This window comes from Chelonia mydas, chromosome 2, assembly GCF_015237465.2.
Source record: "Chelonia mydas isolate rCheMyd1 chromosome 2, rCheMyd1.pri.v2, whole genome shotgun sequence".
In the NCBI taxonomy this organism is placed as follows: domain Eukaryota; kingdom Metazoa; phylum Chordata; order Testudines; family Cheloniidae; genus Chelonia; species Chelonia mydas.
The window spans coordinates 81,034,362-81,053,571 of NC_057850.1; the positions used below are offsets into that span (position 1 = coordinate 81,034,362).

Genomic DNA, 19,210 nt, shown 5'->3' on the forward strand with positions numbered 1-19,210 from the left:
CTGTGGAATTAAATGTGGAAGTAACAGAAGTAGTTGAAAGCATTTTACTCCTTTCTATTGCCTCACCTTCAAAATGTTTGCAAGGAGGGAGTGTCTTGGAGCTTCCAGTGGTCACTGCTTCTAGAGATTTCAGCCAACCCAGTTGAACTACTAGCACGTCTCCCAGTAGTGAGCTAGTGCAGAGGTTCATCCTGGAAAAACTCCAGTTATTGGTACTTAACTCTGTGTGTGTGTGTAACCTTTTTCCCTTTCCTTTTCTTTCAGTATGTTGTGGTAAGCAGTAAAAAGATTTTGTTCTATAATGATGAAAAGGACAAGGACCAGTCCAGTCCATCCATGGTACTAGATATCGAGTAAGTGATGCTACTGTTAATTTGAAATTTAAAAAAAAAGGCAGAAAAGCATTTTATGTACAGTGTAACTGACAAATTTGAAAACTCAGAATCAAGATACAGTAAATAACCTTGAGTTTGCTTTGGCCTTTTGAAGATGCGTGTTTATCTGTTCTACTTCAAGATATACAGAAGTATTTTGTTTCTAGTATTTTCAACATTTAGACTTCAGTGACCATTTCTAGTGCAGGGGTGGTCAACTGATGGACTGTGGGCTAAATCTGGACTGCCAGATGCTTTTGAATGGACCCCAAAATCATTTTGTTTTATTATCATTGGTATTGTATTTGTATTATTTTCTCTGGAGTCTGGACCTTGACTATACCTTGACCAAGAAATTTGGACCTTGACAAAAAATAATTGACTACCCCTGTCCCAGAATCTTGTTTTGATAAAATACAAAGGAAACAAATTAACTACAGAATAATATGATAATGGGATTAGCCATTGGCTGTATTCAGGGTGGTGCAGAGCCACATCATCCCAGGAAGAGCACAGGGACAGGGGAACACATGCACTACACCACATGTTTGTATGATGGCAGTATTCTCTCCTTTCTGTGGCCAGCCAGGTCTGTAGGGGAGGGGAACATGAAGCTATGGCCCTGACTTCCTGACTCTGCCAAACCCTTTTGGGATGACTTGTGCTCCCTGAGCTGCACTGAGGAAACGGTCCTTATGTTCCCTAAACAGAAGAACTGCAATTGTACATGGCCCTTGTCTAGGACACAAAGGTGAGGGAAAGGCTCCTTGATTCCAGAGCCTTGTGTCCCATCATCACCACACTACTTCCTCTTTCGTATATTTCTGGGCAAGGATCAGGTTTGATCTAGCCCAGTGTTCTCAACCTTTTTAGGTTGTCCACTCCTTATCTGAAGTCAAAAATTTTCACAACCACCTTACATTTAATATAAAAGAGTAAAAAATGGATAAAAGACATAAGTCTGTGATTTTTGTGTTGTGTGTTTTAGATGTTGACAGAATATACTTTCCTTTGAAGGGTAAGGAGGCATGAGGAGTGGGGCAAGTGAGATTTTCTTTGCTGTGGATTGTAATAAAATTTTCAGTGTCTCATAACGGTCCTGATTTTCTACATGACCATGTTGGCATTCACAGCTGACTGACTGAGAAACACTAGTCTAGCCCAATATCAATAAATGCTTTGCACTTCCAATAGTCTTCCATCCAAGGTTATCAAAATGCTTTATAAACAATGAATTAGGCCTCATAATAATACTTTGAGGCTCTAAAACGCCCTTCCTGTCTTCAAAAATGAATTTGCTATGCAGGATAATGTATGCCTAATAAGGTGGTCCTCTTCCCATGTTACAACATATTTTGGTATTCCTTGTGTAGGAAGGATTAAACCGTGTGTATAAACACATTACTAAATCCATGTTATAGCCCTGACATCAGTGGGACAACTTGCATGAGAAAGGACTCTTCCCATGAAGTTAGAGTGATAAGATTGAACCTCCAATCTATATCCAGAGCAGTTTATTAAAGAGATTTGATTTATACTCTGTTAACACTTTGAAAATCTTGTTTCTGTAATTTCAGTAAACTATTCCATGTCCGACCTGTAACCCAAGGAGATGTATATAGAGCAGAAACTGAGGAAATCCCTAAAATATTCCAGGTAACAGGAACCTAAATAATTTTTAAAATAAATACAATTTGTTATAAAAGTTTTTCCAATGTATCTTTTTTTTATTATTATTTTGCTCAGATTCTGTATGCTAATGAGGGTGAATGCAGGAAAGATTTGGAAGCAGAATCAGCACAGACAATGGAGAAAACTAATTTTCTAAATCACAAAGGTCATGAATTTATTCCAACATTATACCACTTTCCAGCCAACTGTGAGGCCTGTGCCAAACCCCTCTGGCATGTCTTTAAGCCGCCCCCTGCCTTGGAGTGTCGAAAGTGCCATGTTAAGTGCCATAAAGATCACCTAGATAAAAAGGAGGAATTAATTGCTCCATGCAAAGGTAAGGAGCTGTATCTATTATGTTTTTTGTAGCTTGAAACAGTTATTCTGTGGATTTCTAGCTAAATACTTCAAATTACCAGATGAAAACAAAAATAATTTATTAATGGTAGGCTTAGAAAAATCTTTACTGGTAAGGCTAGTGTTAAAATAACGGGACAGTGAACACATTGCCATTAAAGAGGCAAACTGTGCCCTGCCTCCACCTGCTGCATGAGGTCAGAGCATGATTCTAGAGGATTATATGCAGAGAGAGGCCGTAGGAGGGGAATACTAAGGAGCACCCATTGCTACATGGATCCTCCCATCATTCTCCGCACCTTCATAAAGGGACACATGGGGGCCATAGAGGATACGGCAGCATTAATTCTAGAGCAGCACCCTTGGAGAGAGACTTCATCTATCCCATGGGCTGAAGGGGAGCATTCCGCCTTTGTGCTCCCACAGAGCAGTACACATCCCTGTACTGTGGGTGTGTGTTTCTCTTCAGAATTTGAGCCACAGAGCACTGATACAATTCTCCCAGTTTTATTAAGACTAAAATTGAAGTAAACCAGTCGATCTCCATAATATTAATATAGACAGACTTGCATAGTTTTATGTTTAATTTCTGTAATTTCCCCTGATATTTATTATGTATTTTACAAATATATAACCCATTTCAATAAAAATTTTAGGTATGCAGATTCCAGCATTATCCTAGCAGCAAGATTATCATAACACCATAAGCATTATATTGATGATTATTCCTAGTTTTTCACTGAACAGTCCTATTTCTTCTCCTATTTATAGTGAGTTATGATGTAACTACAGCAAGAGATATGCTGTTGTTGGCATCCTGTCAGGATGAACAGAAGAAATGGGTCACGCATTTAGTAAAGAAGATCCCTAAGACACCCCCATCCAGTTTCATTCGTGCTTCCCCTAGAACTCTGTCTGCAAGATCCTCCGCAAATCAGTCTTTCCGAAAAGTTGTTAAAAATGCTTCTGGAAAAACTAGGTGAGAAATTAACTATAAAATTTCCAGCTCCTTTTAATGCAAAAATGTCTGTGCCATGTCTGTGTATCAAACATGGGAGCTTTGTTACTAATTCTGCAGTTAAAGTTGTGCTGAACTTTTCACTTACAGCAGAATTAAAATTCCTTTGTTTCACAGTTTCATGATTGAAAATAGTCTTCAGGAAAATGAGGTACAAATCATTCAATTTTGAAATTTAGCTCTGAGAATCTCATCTTTCTATTTTGAGTGATTGTCCATATGCATATTCCACTAATGGTGTGCGTATACCCCCTGCACTTGAGTTCAGAGCCTTTTGGCCAGCATATCTGTACAGTGTACATGCACCCTGCAGCTCCTCGTGTTCCTCAGTGAGGGCATAAGAGGTGGAGAACACCATCTGCCATCAGTTTCTCTCAGTCACCTCTTGGTATCGAGACAGAGCAATTGTTGTCCATCCCTCTGTATTCCAGTTTAGTAGTGTATTCATATTTATAGTTAGTTATAGCTAGTATACTTTTTTAAATTAAAGAGAGTGTTTCTGAGGTGGCCACCTCAGGATCTCCAAGGTTTAACTACTGCCCCTCTTCTGAGGGAGCTATGCCCACCAATAATGAGCATGTTAAAGGCCTCTACTGTCTCAGGGAATCACACATTCCTGGAAAATATAAAAATTGCAAATTATTCATATCCCAGGCCTGTAAGAACGGGGAGGCAATATTTCAGATTTTTCTGTTCTAGATCCATACAGCTGACATCAAATCCAGGCTGACCAACCCCCCAGTACACTCTCCTCTGAAAAGTGCACGTGCGGGCTTCTTACCCCACAGATGGTCATTCTTCATGACCCGATAAAAATGGAAGAGAGGCTTGCTAAAGAAAAAAAATCAGAGCACAGGAAACTCTAATGGCAGATCCTCCTCTAAGAGTTGGGCAAAGAGGAGCTCTCCTCCCCTGCACAATGTATCTGAAGTTTCATGGCTCCACATGGCAACTGTAGAAGCTCGATGAGTCTCAGTCCTGGAGAATGTCTCAGGTCGGCACTGCCAAGATCCCCACGAACAAGGGATGGCACCAGTCTTTGATTTACTACCTTAAAAAGCTAAAGTACACCACATTTGTAATATGACTGTAAATTTAAATTGTACTGCTTTGGCGGACAATTAGTTGAACCCAGGATACAAGGCTTGTATCCAGTTCCTTAGCTTATTTTCTAGCAAAGTTAATTACAGATGTTGGTATTGGCAAATGTGGATTTTTTTAAAATTGACAGTAGTATATATATTCTTTATGAACACCTTAATCAGAAAGAACCTTTTTTAAAGACACCATACATACATAATTCCCATGCTTGCATCTCAAGCCGCTGCAAAAGAGAGCTCTTTGTGACTTCCCTAGCTCATAGGTTCTTTACCTATTGAGGCAGTCACTGTTAGCACAAACTCTTCCCCATGCACAGTTCCAATTGATCAGCTCACTCCAGAACCTTCTTAGTCAGCTCCTTTCTGAATGCAGTCAGTAATTGAGCTCTTCATGTAAGCTGCATGCCACTGCTACTCCAGCTCTTTTTTAGAACATTCTTTATTTTAGACACTCCACTGTATCCTTCATTGTTCTTGCTCTTTTTCATTCTAATTAATTACTTTTAGTTGGTGCTGAGCCTTTGGACTCAGATTTGAATAGCAGCTTCCTTGGAAACCATGGTTGTTTCCAAGATAACTTACATCTGGGGTTTGAGGCTGCTACTTCATTTTTCTGTCTGTCAAAGCTTAAAGCAATTGTCTTCTACAAAGTCTTAATTTGCCTGTGCCACGTTAGAACAGTAGCTTTATCTTTGACACATCTGTCTGTCAGGAATGAGGACATCTCCTTCGCTCAATTAATTTGTTAGTATGGGTAGTTTGTTGATCATGTTTCTCCTTATATGTTGCTCTCTTTCAGGGGTTTATCTGTGAAGACTACTTCCATCATTCCCTCACTGCATAGCACTTGAGGTGTACCTGGCAATGTTTTCTGGGTGGCATATGCCTGTTCCAGGGACCTTCTGTCACCAGATTCCTAAAGTCTATAAAACTATCCCTAGCCGGAGTTAAGAAATTTTGTCCACTTAAGGGTCAAGGATTGCTTTGGGGGTTAGATGCGTTATGTATTTGACCACTCTATTATAGATTTATAGATATTAAGGTCAGAAGGGACCATTATGATCGTCTAGTCTGACCTCCTGCACAATGCAGGGCACAGAATCTCACCCACCCACTCCTGCAATAAACCTCTCACCTGTGTCTGAGCTATTGAAGTCCTCAAATCATGGTTTAAAGACTTCAAGGTGCAGAGAATCCTCCAGCAAGTGACCTGTGCCCCATGCTACAGAGGAAGGCGAAAAACCCCCAGGGCCTCTTCCAATCTGCCCTGGAGGAAAATTCCTTCCCGACCCCAAATATGGCAGTAAGCTGAACCCTGAGCATGTGGGCAAGATTCACCAGCCCGATACCCAGGAAAGAATTCTCTGTAGTAACTCAGATCCCACCCCATTAACATCCCATCACAGGCCATTGGGCCTATTTACCATGAATAGTTAAAGATCAATTAATTGCCAAAATCATGTTATCCCATCATACTATCTCCTCCATAAACTTATTGAGTGTAATCTTGAAGCCAGATAGGTCTTTTGCCCCCACTGCTTCCCTTGGAATGCTATTCCAGAACTTCACTCCTCTGATGGTTAGAAACCTTTGTCTAATTTCAAGTCTAAACTTCCCGATGGCCAGTTTATATCCATTTGTTCTTGTGTCCACATTGGTACTGAGCTTAAATAATTCCTCTCCCTCTCTGGTATTTATCCCTCTGATATATTTATAGAGAGCAATCATATCTCCCCATAACCTTCTTTTAGTTAGGGTAAACAAGCCAAGCTCCTTGAGTCTCCTTTCATAAGACAGGTTTTCCATTCCTCGGATCATCCTAGTAGCCCTTCTCTGTACCTGTTCCAGTTTGAATTCATCCTTCTTAAACATGGGAGACCAGAATTGCACACAGTATTCCAGATGAGGTCTCACCAGTGCCTTGTATAACGGTACTAACACCTCCTTATCTCTACCAGAAATACCTTGCCTGATGCATCCCAAGACTGCATTAACTTTTTTCACGGCCATATCGCATTGGCGGCTCATAGTCATCCTGTGGTCAACCATACTCCAAGATCCTTCTCCTCCTCCGTTACTTCTAATTGATGCGTCCCCAGCTTATAACTAAAATTCTTGTTGTTAATCCCTAAATGCAGGACCTCACACATCTCACTATTAAATTTCATCCTATTACTGTTACTCCAGTTTACAAGGTCATCCAGATCCTCCTGTATGATATCCTGGTCCTTCTCTCAATTGGCAGTACCTCCCAGCTTTGTATCGTCCGCAAACTTTATTAGCACACTCCCACTTTTTGTGCTGAGGTCAGTAATAAAAAGATTGGTCCCAAAACTGATCCCTGAGGAACTCCACTGGTAACCTCCCTCCAGCCTGACAGTTCACCTTTCAGTATGACCTGCTGTAGTCTCCCTTTTAACCAATTCCTTATCCACCTTTCAATTTTCATATTGGTCCCCGTCTTTTCCAATTTAACTAATAATTCCCCATGTGGCACCATATCCAACGCCTTACTGAAATCTAGGTAAATTAGATCCACTGCGTTTCCTTTGTCTAAAAAATCTGTTACTTTCTCAAAGAAGGAGATCAGGTTGGTTTGGCACGATCTAGCTTTTATAAAACCATGTTGTATTTTGTCCCATTTACCACTGACCTCAATGTCCTTAACTACTTTCTCCTTCAAAATTTTTTCCAAGACCTTGCGTACTACAGGTGTCAAACTAACAGGCCTATAGTTACCCGGATCGCTTTTTTTCCCTTTCTTAAAAATAGGAACTATGTTTGCAATTCTCCAGTCATACGGTACAACCCCTGAGTTTACAGATTCATTAAAAATGCTTGCTAATGGGCTTGCAATTTCATGTGCCAATTCCGTTAATACTTTTGGGTGAAGATTATCTGGGCCCCCCGATTTAGTGCCATTAAGCTGTTCGAATTTCGCTTCTACCTCAGATATGGTAATATCTACCTCCATATCCTCATTCCCATTTGTCATGCTACCATTATCCCTGAGATCCTCATTAGCCTTATTAAAGACTGAGGCAAAGTATTTATTTAGATATTGGGCCATGCCTAGATTATCCTTAACCTCTACTCCATCCTCAGTGTTTAGCGGTCCCACTTCTTCTTTCTTTGTTTTCTTCTTATTTATATGGCTATAGAACCTTTTACCATTGGTTTTAATTCCCTTTGCAAGGTCCAACTCTATTTGACTTTTAGCCTGTCTCACTTTATCCTTACATGTTCTGACCTCAATAAGGTAGTTTTCTTTGCTGATCCCTCCCATCTTCCACTTCCTGTATGCTTTCTGCTTTTCCTTAATTACCTCTTTGAGATGCTTGCTCATCCAGCTTGGTCTACAACTCCTGCCTATGAGTTTTTTCCCTTTTCTTGGGATGCAGGCTTCCGATAGCTTCTGCAGCTTTGACTTAAAGTAATCCCAGGCCTCCTCTGCCTTTAGATCCATAAATTCTTCAGTCCAATCCACTTCCCTAACTAATTTCCTTAATTTTTGAAAGTCAGTCCTTTTGAAATCAAAAACCCTAGTTGCAGATTTATTTTTATTTATCCTTCCGTTCAGTTTGAACTGAATTAGCTCATGATCACTTGAACCAAGGTTGTCCCATACAACCATTTCTTCTATGAGGTCCTCACTACTCACCAAAACCAAATCTAAAATGGCATCCCCTATTCGGTTCAGCAACTACTTGCTGAAGAAATCCATCAGCTATCGCATCTAGGAAAATCTGAGCCCTATTATTATTACTAGCACTTGTCCTCCAGTCTATATCTGGGAAGTTAAATTCTCCCATGATCACGCAGTTTCCATTAGTATTTACTTCATTAAAAACATTAAAGAGGGCTCTATCCATATCCAGATCAGATCTCGGCTGTCTATAGCACACCCCAAGCACTATCACAGGGGAGGCTCTAGTAGTTTTCTTCCCCAGTGTGATTTTTGCTCAGACTGACTCTGTCTTATCCATTCCATCCCTTCTTATTTCTTTACATTCTACCTCATCATTGATATATAATGCTACTCCACCACCTTTACCTTTATTTCTGTCTTTCCTAAACAGCACATAGCCTTCAATAGCTGTAGTCCAGTCATAACTACTATTCCACCATGTTTCTGTTATCCCTATATGTTGCTCTCTTTCAGGGGTTTATCTGTGAAGACTACTTCCATCATTCCCTCACCACATAGCACTTGGGGTGTACCTGGCAATATTTTCTGGGTGGCATATGCCTGGTCCAGGGGCTTTCTGTCACCAGATTCCTAAAGTCTATAAAACTGTCCCTAGCCAGAGTTAAGGAATTTCGTCCACTTAAGGGTCAAGGATTGCTTTGGGGGTTAGATGCGTTATGTATTTGACCACTCTATTAGGATGTTAAGGTGGAAGAGCACTTGAGCCCAGAAACAGAGGGGCAGATGGTTGCCTTATAGTAAATGCTCACTAGGACCACTACTTTGATGCCAAACAGTAGAGGTGCACCAGAACACCCGTGCCTCAATGTATCTGAGACACTCTGGTAATTGGAACTTCTACCTTGGCACATCATCATAAAGCAGAAGAGGCATCAATGCCTTGGCCTAAATATATTAGCGCCAGGGAAAAGAGGAACTCTGGTGAGTAACTACCTCTGCCTAGACTCAGCAACAGCATGTAGTGGAAGTAATCTTAAGTATACCACCTCTGCCTCAAAACCCCAGCAACAGGCAGGAGGGGCACATTGACGTATCTACCTCAACACATTGGCACCACACAGAAGAGGCACTCCAATGCTTTGTCATCTCTACCTCAACGCTGGTGCCATACAAGAGAGGCATCCTGGTTCACTGGTTTCAGATGAAGAAGTGCATCTGCCTCAGAATAATCACACTGATGTGATGAAGCAGTTTGGTGCATCTCCCTCCACTTCCTTGCACAACTACTTTGATACACTAGTGCTTTGACCTCTCTGTGTTGGCACCATGAATCTGATGTGCCTTGCTGCCAAGGGGACATGGAGTTGCATATGTGCACTGCTATCACAGACATGGTGTGTCTCATTGAATCAGAGCTGTAGAGATGAGATATTCCGGAGTTGTAGCACTATAGCCAGAGCATCTTGAAATTAGGTGACCTAGTGCCTAGCCATTGGCATTCAAGCACCATGAAAGGGAGGTGCTGCAGTGCTGGGCATCACTGCAAGAAGGGTTTGATGCCCCTCTTATCTCTAGATGCCAAGTTTCTGTCCAGGTTCTCCTGGTACTCAGGGAAGGGAAGTTGTTTTGTTGCATCGGCAATAACTTGGGTCCTTTAGTGTTCTGATGTGGGGTGACACTTTGGAGCATTTATACTTGGTTCTCACTTTTCCTTTGCCCCTGAGGTACAAACTCGTCATAAGGCAGAGTGTTATGATGATGCTTGCCAGATCAATTTTGATTCTGCATCAAGTTTCTGTTAGCTCACAATCCAGAACATTGAACTTTTCCACCATTCAACATTAAGAACTGCTCAGAACCTGGGCATAACACCCGTGGGGAGAGGCTTGAATAATCCCACTGACAATACCTTCTCTAATGGCCTGTGTTGGAACATGAACTAAGCAGCTCAACACATTAGTGTGTGGCTTAGGATCTGTTGTTGGACTTCACCAGCTAGGTTATTCATAGATTATAAGGTCCAAAGGGGCCAAGTATTGCATTAACCATTTTGGCCACAGCATTGCATGTTCAGCTGATTATCCACCATGACCCCAAGTCTTTTTTTTTTTTTTCCCTCACCGTCACTGCTTCCCAAAATAGTGTGTCTCGTCTTGTAAGCATGGCCTGTGTTTTGTGTTCCGAGATATATGACCTTACATTTATCCATATTGAAATGTACGTTATTTGCTTACACCCAGTTTACCAAGCAATCCAGATTATGCTGTATGTTTCCTTCAAGGACATGGATTAAAAAAAAAAATTGTTAGATATCATAGAGCCAACAACCAGTCACTGCAGGACCCCACTAGAAACACACGCACTCAATGACTCCCATTCACATTTTGAGACCTATCAGATAGATAATTTTTAATCTATTTAATGTGTCGTGTTGATTTCATATCATTCTAGTTTCTTAATCAAAATGTTGTATGATACCAAGTCAAATGTCTTACACAAGTCTTAAGTATATTACATCAACTCTATTACCTTTATCAAGAAAATATGTAATCTCATCTAAAAAAGATATCAAATTAGATTGACAGGATTTAATTTCCATAAACTAGTGTTGATTGGCATTAATTGCCCACCTTTAATTCTTTATTGAATCCCTTGTCACCCGTTCTGTTGTTTTGCTCAAGACTGATGTCAGGCTGGGACAGCCTATAATTACCCATGTCATACCATTTGTCCTTTTAAAATATTAGCACAATTTTAGTTTTCTTCCAGATCTCTGGAACTTCCCCAGTGTTCCAAGACTTGTTGAAAATCAAGATTAATGGTAGAGACAGCTTCTCTTAAAACGCTTTTGAATGCAAGTTATCCTGACCGCTGATTTTAAAATATTAAGCTTTCATAGCTGCTATTTGACTTCTCTTTAGTTGGAATGGAAAGTATTTTATCATCATCCTCATATGATATGAATGGATCATCTGGCTTTTTCCCAAATACAGAACAGAAATATTTATTGAAAACTTCTGCATTTTCTTCACTGTTGACAATTCTACCATCTAGTAATGGACCAATACCATTGTTAAACATTTCCCCCCACAATATACTTTAAAAACCCTTATTGTTCTTAACTCACTGGCCACAGATTTCTGCTTGTGTCCTCCTCCTTCTGCCATTGCAGTGGCTGTGAGATTTAGTGCAACATTCCTGGAATTAGTGCAGCTCATGTTGAAAGTCATTTCCCCAGATGAGATAGTCTTGAGGATCACTGTTGAATATGTTAACATATACAAGTATAATTCACTGATGTTCTTGTCAGTCTAGGATTTGACCACCTGAACAAAGACGTTTAGTTCGCTTTGTGTCTCTCAGATTGCTTTGTTCTGCTTTTCTGACAGCAGCTGAGCTGTCCCAGAAGGAACTAGTTTGGGGAGTGAACGCCACAGGCACTCTCACCTACAGGAGGAGCTCAAGAATTCTTTCCAAGCTGGACATCAGCAGTTCCATATAGCCAGCTAAGATGGCTATGTTCTTTCTACACTCCAAATTTTAGGGCAGTTTTACTCTAGATACTGTTGGTTTTTGGTTTTTGTTTTGTTTTTTAAACACTCCTGGTTTAAATTTCTTCCTAGTGCAAGCTGCCTTACCTTTTCCCGTGTTCTGATTCATTGATGATGTGGGATCCATATTAGATTTGCCTTGGAGCAAACACACCTGCCAGGTCATGGGGCATAGACATTTATCTAAAGTGCCCGCCTACTGAGCTTCCATTTAAAGATGACACAGCAGTGGGATTTCTCCATCCCTACTGATATACAAGTTGTGAAGCAAGGGCTCTGTGGAGCAGGTGTTTCCCCACTAAGTGTAGCAATATCATCCAGCTCCTACTTTGTCAAGGCAGAAGTGCTCTGTTGAACCTCAGCATACTTAGCAGTACCTTTCTACTTGTTTATTATGAAACATTCCTTGACATCCTTCTCTGATAGTAGGAATCCTATCTGTATGGCATATTTTCAAGAATGGAAACAATTGTACTGTAATCATGGCCTGCTCATAAGTTCCTGGTGTGCTGTGGTTCACCACTATCATGCCAGGTGTACCACTCCTACGTAAGCACTTGATCTTAGCCACTCTGCCCAGGGAGCTGAGCCACTTCTTCTGCAGCCTCTCTGGCTAGCTCCAATTTTGCAACAGTGATTGTTCCTTCCAGTACTTAAGGTTTCTTCTTTCAAAGAGCTATCCCAGTCTCCCTTTCATATATGTAGGTCACAAACTGGCCTTGGTACAATGAACCCTGCATTTGTTCCTTAAAATGTGGGAATGCCTAGTGGCAAAATGTTAGAGGGCATAGCCAAAATCACTGTCTGATTCCCCTTTTCTTATCTCCAGTTATTGAAGTCTGCTTGCTTATACTTTGAATCTGTGGTTTGGTCCAGAGACTACTACATGTAGGTCATCCTTAGCAAATGCTTATCCCCATTGCCTGTCAGATGCCAGCCCTTGAAACACCTTATTGACTTTGTGTTGGAATAGCAGATCCAGAAAATCCAGCTTGGTGGCCTCATTCCATCTATTTATTCTTGCAGTCCACTCAAAATGGTTGATACGATTGGCCAGACCTCTGCCATCCCTGTTGTACGCTCCAAGCATGAATATGAGCTGTGGTGGTTCTACACCTCAATTATCGTGTCTGTTTTTCTTCTCAGGTATAGCAAAGACTTGAATTGTCAGGGTTACTCACTTCCAGTGCCAAGTAGCAGTCTGACACCTTCCTCACTCCTAACTTCTGCCTGCCAAATTAACCATTTGAGCTATCCGTCATACCACTGGGAATGTAATGGAATCCCACCTGTATCACTTGGATAATCATTGCCCCTTCATGAGGTCTGGAGAGCTGCCCTACACTCAGTAGTGTTCAAAGTGCATGCCTCAACAAGCCCTAGATGCTTCAACTATTAAGGCTGTGGCACTTGGTGGGTCCTAAATTGCACTGCAACTGCTGAAACAACTACCTTTTTCCCAGTACAACCCAGACACCCTGCCTTTGACCCAATCTAACAAAAGTCCTGATCCAAAAGTCCTGATCCAGTGGAAAGACTCCCATTGACTTCAGTAGGTTTGGATTAGGCCTTAAGTGTCCTTCCATCTGACACAGAACATTCCACTTCTGGTGACTTCTAATTCTCCTCATCAAAAAAAAAAACCCCACTGCTGATTTAAGATTGTTCAGCTGATTCTTAACATTACTTTGTAATTCTGCTTCTTTTAAGATATCTTCACACAGGATTCTTGGTTTCCTACTCACTTGACCTTAGAATTTGGGGATTCTATTTTAAATTGGTGTGTTGCTTTCAAAGCTTTTGTATGTCCATCTTTGAAATGATCTTCATATAGTGAATGCTGGAGAAGTCACATTTGTATTTGTAGACTTTGTAAGGGAGCTTTTGCATTACCTAAACATAAGGAAAGGTACCGCTAAAAAGGCAGGAGCATTGTTCGATATCTCTCTGAAACATATCCCAGATTTCTTCTAAAGGATGAATTAAGGAAAAAGGGGAATAATTTGACATACTGCATGTATGTATCTTATAACAAAATGTATTGTTGATCATTTGAAATATACAAAACAAAAATAACCATCTTCTGTCTCTATTTCTGGTTCTACTTAGTTCAAGGCTCACTTAAGACAAGAGCTTCATTTTTTGCCATAGTGCCACATTAGATCAAACAGTTCTGCTACTCAGCTCTATTATAGTTGTCAGCCCCCTTGTTGGATTCTCTTGTGTTGGAAGAACAGTCAGATTCTTCACTCAGATCATGCATCCTTGAATCTAGCTACTAGGCTTCTGAGTTTTTCATTTCAAGATCTGAACTTTGCCTAGGCATTCTTACAGATTATTTAGGGAAGACAGAAACTTTCCATTCAAACTCTTCAATAATAATGGAAAGAAATTTTCTGAGAAGTGGAAGACCAGCTCACTGAATCCTTTTCGCTCTCTTTTAATAGCGATTTTGGCTTGTGTCTTGTTTTTTAACCAGCACAGGCATACAGTTCACTTTTTTAGATGCTCATATAGAGTGTATACACAGCACTCAGTGCATCTGAAATTTTTCTTGAAATGTTCATTTCTACATTTCAATAGGTCAAAAGATTGTGGATCTATGGGGGAAAGTACCCTTTCAGAAAACTCCAGTTACTGGTGAGTAACCTTCCCTTTTAGTCCCATTGACACCTTTGTGTCATGTAACAATCATAAAAAATCTGGTAAAGAGTCATCGTGTTCCAGCACTGAACCAGGAATTTTATTAGAAAAAAAGGAAAACAGAATTGTCCCTCAAGCTAATTTTCTAAAGTATCTGTTTTTCTCTCTTTCTACTTCATTGTAGATCTTTTGCCCAAACCTTCTTTTGCATCTCTACTACGGTTGTAAAGAAACAGATGCATGCTCTCACAATTTAGGATCTGAATTTTACTAATACAATATGTGCCAGGATGATGGGAGTTAAACCTTTAATGGCAATATATTCTTCTCAGACTTACTCTGAATATTTTGGTGGAGGTGTACTTAATATCAGCAAAGAAATCTGCCCTGAGCAATCTCATTTCATTGTGTCTCAGGATAAATACAGATATACTTTATTTGAAGAACATAACTTACAGCATACTTTGCATTTTAACGGTCACATACTGTAAGGATTGAGTCACTCGATTACAGACCTAAAAGTGGCAATTCTTCAACAAAAAAACTTCAAAAACAGACTCCAACGAGAAACTGCTGAATTGGAATTAATTTGCAAACTGGATACAATTAACTTAGGCTTGAATAAAGACTGGGAGTGGATGGGTCATTACACAAAGTAAAACTATTTCCCCATGTTTATTTACCACCACCACCCCCCCACCGCCCTGCGGTTCCTCAGATGTTCTTGTCAACTGCTGGAAATGGCCCACCTTGATTATCACTACAAAAGGTTTTTTTCCCCCTGCTCTCCTGCTGGTAATAGCTCACCTTAAGTGATCACTCTCGTTACAGTGTGTATGGTAACACCCATTGTTTCATGTTCTCTGTGTATATAAATCTCCCCACTGTATTTTCCACTGAATGCATCCGATGAAGTGAGCTGTAGTTCACAAAAGCTTATGCTCAAATAAATTTGTTAGTCTCTAAGGTGCCACAAGTCCTCCTTTTCTTTTTGCGGATACAGACTAACACGGCTGCTACTCTGAAACCTGTCATTGTTCTCATATAAAATGATACTGTGAATGAATTTTCATTGAATAGATCAGGAAATATATTTACTTTGAATTTTATGTGAGCTTTGTGTTATTTAAATTTACAGTTATGCAAGTGTGCCTTTAGTGTTATGCTAACGGTTATAAATTGGAAAAAAAGTTATAAAACATTGCTATGTAGAACACGTTTTTTCATTTTAAACTTTTGGTTAACATGAACTAAGAGTGTCCCTGTGATTTCTTCATTAATTGCAATATTTTTTTTCTTCCAGCTAACCACATGTACAATACTTTATGGAATCTCATGGGATGCAGTCTGAGAAACTGGGCTTCTTTAACCACACAGAGCAGTGTAGACAGGCTGTTGTTCCTTTCAACACAACTATCACAGGCTTCAGGGTTAAGATTGCTGTTACTCTCTCCTCCTTGCTTTGGCACAAAAAGCACACTGAGGGTGTTTTATTGCGGGTTTGCCTAAAGGTAGATTAGATTAATTATTACTATGTAATGCAAGTTAAAGCAAATAACGCTTAGCTAGGTGTATGAAAAAGGTGCTGCCTTTTTGGATTTATAAGAAAATGCCTGTCAATCATGATGAAATGCAGTCAACTTTCCTCATATCAATGAGGGAAAAGGACTGTTTTCCCTTTGGAGAGGATATTTATATCAAAATCAGTACACAAACCTGAGCAGAGAAGGAAGATATCTCAAAATGAGAAGAACTGAAATTTCTTTGAAGACTCTGAGTTGTGCTCTTGAACACTGCAGAACTAGCTTAAAAAGGAAGCCGTGTACTCACTTGAACTTCAGTGCCTTCACTGCAGAGCTCTTAACAGCGTTAATGCTAATCACCCATAATAGAGTGGATCAAAGTGTTAAATACTTTTCATTATGCTTTACAAATACTGATTCAGAAAGTGTGTAAAGGGATGGGGACAACAAGCATTTAATCTATGCATTTTTGCCAAGCCATACTGAATTATTTTACTATTAGAGGCATTAGAAACTAACTACAAAAGAACCAAGTCTGGAAGCATATTTCGGGGGTACATGATTTCTGTAATTGTATAACATATTGCCTTACCGTTTTAAGTGATAACGTACATTAAGTTAAGACATTTAAGAAATGTATGCACTGTTTGAAATATAAATTATTCTTAGAACACTTTTAATGGGTGTTGCATTGCCCTTTTAGTGCCTTATTTTGAGATAATTGTATTATTGCCATGTCAATAAGCGTAGAAATCTCAAAAACCTGTTCTGCATCAGTAGTTTTTACTGAACTTTAATTGGTTTAAAGTATTGTAGATGCTAGATGCATTTCCTAAATTGAATACAATCTTTGAATGAAAACTCCTGTTACAAAGACAGAATTCTTATTCATAAGACAAGAGATTTCCAGAAAATGCAAAAAGCATGTAACAGAGAAACAACAACAAACAATACACCCATGAAACTTTTAAAACTCCAGATATTTCAGGAATTAAAGTATAAATGTTGTTAAACTCTTGCTTTGTAGCAGGGATACATTCATGGTATGGACAGTATGGTTTTATTTTTATTTTTTTTAACCAAATACCTCCTCAGTAATTTATAATGGCTTTGCAGTTGTGTATTAAATAAGAAGCACTGGAAAACTGATTCGTCCTCAGGACGATTTGCATGTTTCAAGTGGTATTGAAAGCCGCACTGATGGATATGTAATAATAAACATATCTGTTATTAATATGGTAATGACTCTGTGCTCATTCAATGAGAAATAAAAGTAATTTATGGAAGGACCCTTTTGAAAATGACTGGTATGGTGTTTTTGCCTGACTGAAGTGCACATTTCTTTGAGCGCCTAAAAAATTTGCTATGAAGTATGACGAGTATGTCAAAACATGATTTCAGTTTCTCTTAGTTTAAAAATGGTTGCATCTGTTTAATTTGATGCAAGAAGTTGGTACAGTGTATATTTGTAACAGTGTTTATGGGACTGAAGACTTTATTGGTTTGCTACATGAACAAGTAAATACCATAGTAAAACATACATGATTTTCAGCTGAAGAAATCTGAGTTGTAACAGTGGTAAATAGATTTCAAGAACTGTTTTTGGTAACCTAATAATTACTTAATACTTGGTTGTTAAAAAACAAAAAAAATCTTTAACTATGTTTTTGGTTATAATTGTAGCATGACTAATAGTAAAATTCTGCTAAAATTTAATATTAGTGTGTATGTGTTGCAGTTTCAACTAGGGTCACCAATCAAGGATCAGGAGCCCATTGTGCTAGCCACTATACAAACATTCAGAAAAAGCTAGTCCCTGCCTTAAAGAGCTACAGATGAGGTTATGGCAACTCAGTGTGTGGACTGGACTCTTATTAATCTTACATACCTCTGATGCCTTTTTTATTTTGAAGAGCCATACAATAATTAACAACACAGCATCCCTACTCCAAGTAGTTTACAGTCTAATTCAACCCCCTCGATACAAGCCACGAGAAACAATTTAGAAGGTGGTGGTAAGAAGTTGGTGTGGAAGCCTAGCACTGGGAAGTTTCACAAAAAGAATGTGTTTTAACTAGTGATACATGATTAACAGATGAGAAGTGAGATTATGCTTCAAGAGTAAAGAGAAGATGGTATTGAAACTGACAATGAGGTGAAACTAAGGGAGCAGTTGGAAGAGAATTGGGAAAAGGAAAAAAGATCAAAAACAAGACACAGTCATTCAATTCTCCCCTGAAATAGATTTATCCATGTCTATAATTGGCCTAAATCAGAAAAATACACTTGAAACTTTTTTTAAATAAGGGGTTTATTTAGTTAGAGCTTGCGTGCACGTATGCACAAACAAATCCAAACCTACCCCTCTTCTCCCACTCAACCCCCACCGTCACAAAGTAAAGTCAACTGATCAAATTTAGATTATCTTACCTTTTATAATGTGCATTTCTAAAGCATTTGATAAAAGATTTGACCGACAGGACAGGCATTTCCTCCCTCTTTGGGACCTATGGGGTCAGATAAATCTGGAGAGCTGGGTTATTTTTCATGTTGGTTTCCCAATTCCATTGTGTAGGACTGAATTTTTGTACTTGAGGGTTAGAACCCTGCTGCTGAATCATACCTCATTGCAAGAACGTCATACCTCACTCAGAGTACAAGTGTGTTGAAGGCCTGAAAAAGATACATAACATAATGTTAAAAGGTAGAGAGTGACTTGTAAAATAGGGTATGATTGTGAAGCAACGGATAGGCTTCATAGAATGCTTAACCACTATAAAAATGTTAATATGTGCCTGCACTAAAATGCTACATTTCTTTTTATTCTGGTTTTACTTGGAGAAGAAGAAAAAGATCTAATGAAGTGTAAATTTACATTGATTTGTATGTCTGGGGTATGTTGCAACCAAATAAAGTCTAGATGTGCAAATTACAATTTATGTGCTGGTATGTAGACATTGGTAATTGTTTACTGTGTGCTGTATATATGCAGGGGCAGAAGTATTTTGAATGACATACCCAGACAAATATTTTCACTCTCCGAAAATCTTGACTTCGACTCTACAATGTGTGATCTATCATTAAATATTTACTAAACCTCAACTGTACCATTGTGGAAGAAGGCATGAAACTCTATTACTGCTGTATCTTGTTACCTGTTCATACCATCTTAAGGCAACTCAGATACTTTGATGCCATTAAAGTTCCATTATCCTATAAGGATATTTTATCCATATGAATTTTAATACAGTGCAAAGAGTAAATATGAGATCTGAACATTTCAGAACTACAGTTAGGGGATGGTATAAATCAACATAGCTCCAC

The 19,210-nt window shown here is 39.3% G+C and overlaps 1 protein-coding gene across 5 annotated transcripts in view; it reads left to right on the plus strand.

The window, feature by feature from the left end:
• The window catches only part of ROCK1 (Rho associated coiled-coil containing protein kinase 1), a 185,185-nt gene extending 168,010 nt beyond the window's left edge, over nucleotides 1-17,175 (plus strand). For 3 of the 5 annotated variants that reach the window (XM_037892768.2, XM_037892770.2, XM_037892771.1), the window contains 6 exons: nucleotides 265-353; nucleotides 1,952-2,030; nucleotides 2,121-2,382; nucleotides 3,174-3,381; nucleotides 14,304-14,360; nucleotides 15,667-17,175. In XM_037892768.2, coding sequence (XP_037748696.1) covers nucleotides 265-353; nucleotides 1,952-2,030; nucleotides 2,121-2,382; nucleotides 3,174-3,381; nucleotides 14,304-14,360; nucleotides 15,667-15,670 — 699 coding nt within the window. In that variant the 3' untranslated portion in view covers nucleotides 15,671-17,175. The remainder of the gene's footprint in view (nucleotides 1-264; nucleotides 354-1,951; nucleotides 2,031-2,120; nucleotides 2,383-3,173; nucleotides 3,382-14,303; nucleotides 14,361-15,666) is intronic. The other 2 variants (XM_037892769.2, XM_043539783.1) reach the window with 1 other exon arrangement.
• Nucleotides 17,176-19,210: the final 2,035 nt, after the last annotated feature.